At 43.5% G+C, this 6000-nt stretch overlaps 1 protein-coding gene across 2 annotated transcripts in view; it reads left to right on the top strand.

Moving 5' to 3' along the window:
• Window positions 1–1287, top strand: part of slc35e3 (solute carrier family 35 member E3) — a 6605-nt gene extending 5318 nt beyond the window's left edge. For both annotated transcript variants that reach the window (XM_058417776.1, XM_058417775.1), the window contains one exon: window positions 1101–1287. In XM_058417776.1, the coding sequence (XP_058273759.1) occupies window positions 1101–1287 (187 nt within the window). The remainder of the gene's footprint in view (window positions 1–1100) is intronic.
• Window positions 1288–6000: the final 4713 nt, after the last annotated feature.

Below are 6000 nucleotides of genomic sequence, written 5' to 3'. Positions count from 1 at the left end.
TTTCTTTCGTGTTTCACCTCCTACAAGTCTTTGGCTTTTTCTGTCATTTAATTCTTTCACTTCATCTGGAATTCTTCCTCTCTTTTTTTCTTTCCCTTCTCATCCATTCCATTCATTAAAACAATTCTTCTTTTTCTCTCTGTCTTTCTTAATTCCCTTCTTTATTTTTACTTTATTTTTACTTTCTTTCTTTCTTTCTTGCTTCCCTCTTACATTTGACCCTTTTCTGACTCTCAGAAACATGTAAACGTGTGTGTGTGTGAATGTGTGTGTGTGAATGTGTGTGTGTAAATGTGTGTGTGTGAATGTGTGTGTGTGAATGTGTGTGTGTAAATGTGTGTGTGTGTGTAAATGTGTGTGTGTGTGTAAATGTGTGTGTGTGTGTGAATGTGTGTGTATAAATGTGTGTGTGTAAATGTGTGAATGTGTGTGTGTAAATGTGTGTGTGTGTGTGTGAATGTGTGTGTGTAAATGTGTGTGTGTAAATGTGTGTGTAAATGTGTGTGTGTGTGAATGTGTGCGTGTAAATGTGTGTGTGTGTGTGAATGTGTGTGTGAATGTGTGTGTGAATGTGTGTGTGTGTGTGTGTGTGTGAATGTGTGTGTGTGAATGTGTGTGTGTGAATGTGTGTGTGTAAATGTGTGTGTGTGTGTGAATGTGTGTGTGTGTGTGTGTGTGTGAATGTGTGTGTATAAATGTGTGTGTGTGTGAATGTGTGTGTGTGAATGTGTGTGTGTAAATGTGTGTGTGTGTGTGTGTGTGTGAATGTGTGTGTGTGTGTGTGTGTGTGTGAATGTGTGTGTGTGTGTGTGTGTGTGTGAATGTGTGTGTATAAATGTGTGTGTGTGTGAATGTGTGTGTGTGAATGTGTGTGTGTAAATGTGTGTGTGTGTGTGTGTGTGAATGTGTGTGTGTGTAAATGTGTGTGTGTGTGTGTGTGTGTGAATGTGTGTGTGTAAATGTGTGTGTGTGAATGTGTGTGTGTAAATGTGTGTGCGTGAATGTGTGTGTGTAAATGTGTGTGTGTGTACGTGTATGAACAGTATAACTGCTCATTAAGTCTGTGTGTGTTGTTGACCTTTAACCCCTGGTGCTCACAGCTACAACATGTTTGGTCACTTTAAGTTCTGCATCACGCTGCTCGGAGGTTACGTTCTGTTCCACGAGCCGCTGTCCGTCCACCAGGGCCTGGGCATCGCCTGCACACTGGGCGGCATCCTGACCTACACACACTTCAAACTGAGCGAGCAGGAGGAGGGGAAGAGCCGTCTCGCTCAGAGACCCTGAACACACACACACACACACGGCTCTGAGGGACGCTCACTCGACACGCTGGATTCACGGATGCCTCAGAACACCGGACACTTCACACACGCAGGAGCAGAGACTCGAACCCTGACCCCTCAGAACACCGGACACTTCACACACGCAGGAGCAGAGACTCGAACCCTGACCCCTCAGAACATCGGACACTTCACACACGCAGGAGCAGAGACTCGAACCCTGACCCCTCAGAACACCGGACACTTCACACACGCAGGAGCAGAGACTCAAACCCTGACCCCTCAGAACACCGGACACTTCACACACGCAGGAGCAGAGACTCGAACCCTGACCCCTCAGAACACCGGACACTTCACACACGCAGGAGCAGAGACTCAAACCCTGACCCCTCAGAACACCGGACACTTCACACACGCAGGAGCAGAGACTCGAACCTTGACCCCTCAGAACACCGGACACTTCACACACGCAGGAGCAGAGACTCGAACCTTGACCCCTCAGAACACCGGACACTTCACACACGCAGGAGCAGAGACTCGAACCCTGACCCCTCAGAACACCGGACACTTCACACACAGGAGCAGAGACTCGAATCCTGACCCCTCAGAACACCGGACACTTCACACACGCAGGAGCAGAGACTCGAACCCTGACCCCTCAGAACACCGGACACTTCACACACAGGAGCAGAGACTCGAATCCTGACCCCTCAGAACACCGGACACTTCACACACAGGAGCAGAGACTCGAATCCTGACCCCTCAGAACACTTTCAGCCTTGGACATTTCAAATGACCTATTTTTACACCGATCAGTGTTTTATTCAGAATTAATAAAGTATTGAAAATCAAAACTGCTCAGTCTTTAACCCCTTATCTACACACACACACACACACACACACCTACATATACACGAACAAACAAATACACACACAGCCTCAGAGTTCACACTGAAACAACAGCATTTACACTTCCACTGACTTCTCAATAAATCCCTCTTTCTTCCTTCCTTCCTTCCCTCCCTCCCTCCCTCCCTCTTTCTTTGACATGTCTTTCAGTACACACTCTTGTGTTTATAACCCTTTTTTGTGTATTTATGGAAATGAAATACCTCTCTCTCTCTCTTTCTCTCTCTCTCTCTCTCTCTCTCTCTCACACACACCGTTTACAGTCATGAGTTAAATATAACAAACAGTATAAGCCTTAAAAACAGGAGCTGGATTTTATCTGTTGTGTCGAGACTGAAGTCTCTTTCATCACGTCCCAGCTGGAGTCTCTCGCTTGAGTCTGCAGGAATTCACTGTTTTCTTGCCAAGTGGGTCGTGAACTTTAGCCCAGAACTTTACTTACTCTTTATCTGATTTAACCAGAAGGAGCATAACCACACACTGAGAGCAGCATTGAGGAGAGAAGAGAGAGATATCACTGACACATCACAACCTGAACACATATCTGTACAACGTCATGAATCAAATAAAAGACAAAACTTAGCAAATAATCATCAGTGTAGCGCATTTACACACACACACACACACACACCATCAAAGCGGTGTGTGAAGATGCCCAGACATGACTCTGTGTTCAAGGCTGTAAAAGAAACACACACACACACACACACGCCTGAGTACTGAGTGTTTCTCTGAAATATTATTTTTTATTAAGATTTTTACCAAAAAAAACAGAAAATGAAGAGTAAGAAACCGCTTCTTCCTGTTTATTTAAAGATGATATATAAAATAAGGGACATGTGTCAAAGTGTGTGTGTCCTGAACACAGAGTCATGTCTGGGCATCTTCACACACCACTTTGATGGTGTGTGTGTGTGTGTGTGTGTGTAAATGCGCTACACTGATGATTATTTGCTAAGGTTTTTCTTTTACTTGATATTATTCATGACTTCTTTGTCATACTCAGGCTGTTTGTAAGGATACACTTATGCTACCAAAAGTATTGGGACACCCCTCCAGATCGTTGGGCTCAGACCCTTAGTTCCAGTGAAAGGAACTCTTAATGCTTCAGCTTCATACCAAGACATTTTGGACAATTTCATGCTCTTTGTGGGAACAGTTTGGGGATGACCCCTTCCTGTTCCAACATGACTGTACACCAGTGACCAAAGCAAGGTCCATAAAGACATGGATGAGTGAGTTTGGTGTGGAGGAACTTGACTGGCCTGCACAGAGTCCTGACCTCAACCCCATAGAACACCTTTGGGATGAATTAGAGTGGAGACTGTGAGCCAGACCTTCTCGTCCAACATCAGTGCCTGACTTCACAAAAGCGCTTCTGAAGGAATGGTCAAAAATTCCCATAAACACACTCCTAAACCTTGTGGAAAGCCTTCCCAGAAGAGTTGAAACTGTTGTAACTGCAAAGGGCGGGAGACAACTCCATATTACATTCATGTGCATGTAAAGGCAGACGTCCCAAAACTTTTGGTCTGGCTCACAGTCTCCGCTCTAATTCATCCCAAAGGTGTTCTATGGGGTTGAGTTCCTCCACACTAAACTCACAACGTTGGGAGCATGAAATTGTCTAAAATGTCTTGGTATGAAGCTGAAGCATTAAGAGTTCCTTTCACTGGAACTAAGGGGCCGAGCCCAACCCCTGAAAAACAACACCTGAACTCAGTGATTTGGAGGGGTGTCCCAATACTTTTGGCAATATAGTGTAATTCTAGAAATTTTATTCTATGACTTAATCTGCTTTCAACTGCCAGATCATTTACTTTTGTAGAAATACACATCTGACATAAAGTTTGAAAGAATCTGACCTGCCAAAAAGAACAACAAGAAAATCTCATGAGGAGAAATAAACCCATGTTCCCACATGTACAGTTTTTCTGAAGTGGGGAACTGGGAGTTATTTCAGACTCCACAGTAGTCGTTATTTTCGTTGTTGTGTAAACTCTACACTCTGGTGGTCCCTCAGGAAGAGATCTTAAACTGTTTTTGAAACGCTTACTGAACTACAGCTTTGTGTAGAAGTTGCTGGAACGTTAAAAAAAATCCCCAGGGGATCAGCTCCATGCCTTTTTTACTCTAAAAACAAAGTGTGTGATCCGTCTCTTTTTTTTAGGTGAGGCACGTGAGCATGTCATTACTGTCATGTCCTGTTCCCTGAAAACTGCACTAATGACTCAGGAGTTTATTTTAGAACATCATGTTCCTTTAAAACCCGACATGTTCAGGCTTGCAGAGACGAAATGACTAAAGACCACTAAAGACGCTGGAGAAAAACCATTCATGTCCAGATTAATGACTAAACTCTAGTTTGTATGTCTAATGACTAACTTTGTGGAATATTTATCCGGCTATTTATAGAAACTTCCTTACAAAGACATTGATTTCTGTTCTATTCACCGAAAGGGAAAGGGAGGAGAAATACATGTAGAGACATATTTTAAATACATTATAAAAATCCAATCAATTCCTGCTCCACTAGGATGACGTGGGGTTTAGTCGTAATATCGACTGTATGATGAATAGCTGAGTCACTGTGAAGTTTATTATTTTCCTTTAACAACATGTCCCAACATGTTTTCATCCTCATTTACTACAACAACCTGATCACAGTGGTCCATTACAATAGAACATATAGAACTATTAACAGTCTATTAACAGTCGCTTCGCCTCAACACCCTTCCTCTCTCTCTCTCTCTCTCTCTCTCTCTAAACACAGCTTTTTGTTAGAGATGATCCGTAACCTCATAAATTCCTCCTTCCTGAAGAAACATTTTCTTATGTATTTTTATTACTTAAATGTATAATATGTCGGATATTTACATTTCTTGCATTTGGCAGACACCTTTATCTAGATCAGGGGTGTCCAATCTTATCCAGAACGGGATAATTTAATTCCAACCAAGCAGAAGCTACACCTGATTCCAACTGGCTCTTCAACTGATCTTGGCTTTCAGTAGACTCAGGTGTGGCTTCTGCTCAGTTGGAATGAAAACCTGCACCCACACCGGCCCTTTCTGGATAAGACTGGACACCCCTGATCTAGAGTGACTTACAACTTACCTTCTGATCTTTAACCACTAAGTGACCACATCACACACAGATCAGGCATAATATTAAGAGCAGTAACAGGTGATGTGGATAACACTGATTATCTCCTATTTTACCAGAAGGAGCATAAACGCACGGAGGTCAGTGTAGAAGAGAGGAGCCGAGAGATTTCACCGACACATCACACCTGAACACATGTACACTATATTACCAAAAGTTTGGGAACGTCTGCCTTTACATGCACATGAATGGAGTTGTCCCGCCCTTTGCAGCTATAACAGCTTCAACTCTTCTGGGAAGGCTTTCCACAAGGTTTAGGAGTGTGTTTCTGGGAATTTTTGACCATTCCTCTAGAAGCGCATTTGTGAGGTCACACACTGATGTTGGAGGAGAAGGTCTGGCTCACAGTCTCCACTCTAATTCATCCCAAAGGTGTTCTATGGGGTTGAGGTCAGGACTCTGTGCAGGCCAGTCAAGTTCCTCCACACCAAACTCACTCATCCATGTCTTTATGGTCACTTTGGTCACTGGTGTGCAGTCATGTTGGAACAGGAAGGGGTCATCCCCAAACTGTTCACACAAAGAGCATGAAATTGTCCAAAATGTCTTGGTATGAAGCTGAAGCATTAAGAGTTCCTTTCACTGGAACTAAGGGGCCGAGCCCAACCCCTGAAAAACAACACCTGAACTCAGTGATTTGGAG

This window comes from Hemibagrus wyckioides, linkage group LG19, assembly GCF_019097595.1.
Source record: "Hemibagrus wyckioides isolate EC202008001 linkage group LG19, SWU_Hwy_1.0, whole genome shotgun sequence".
In the NCBI taxonomy this organism is placed as follows: Eukaryota; Metazoa; Chordata; class Actinopteri; order Siluriformes; family Bagridae; genus Hemibagrus; species Hemibagrus wyckioides.
This window is presented reverse-complemented; position numbering and strand designations above follow the sequence as displayed.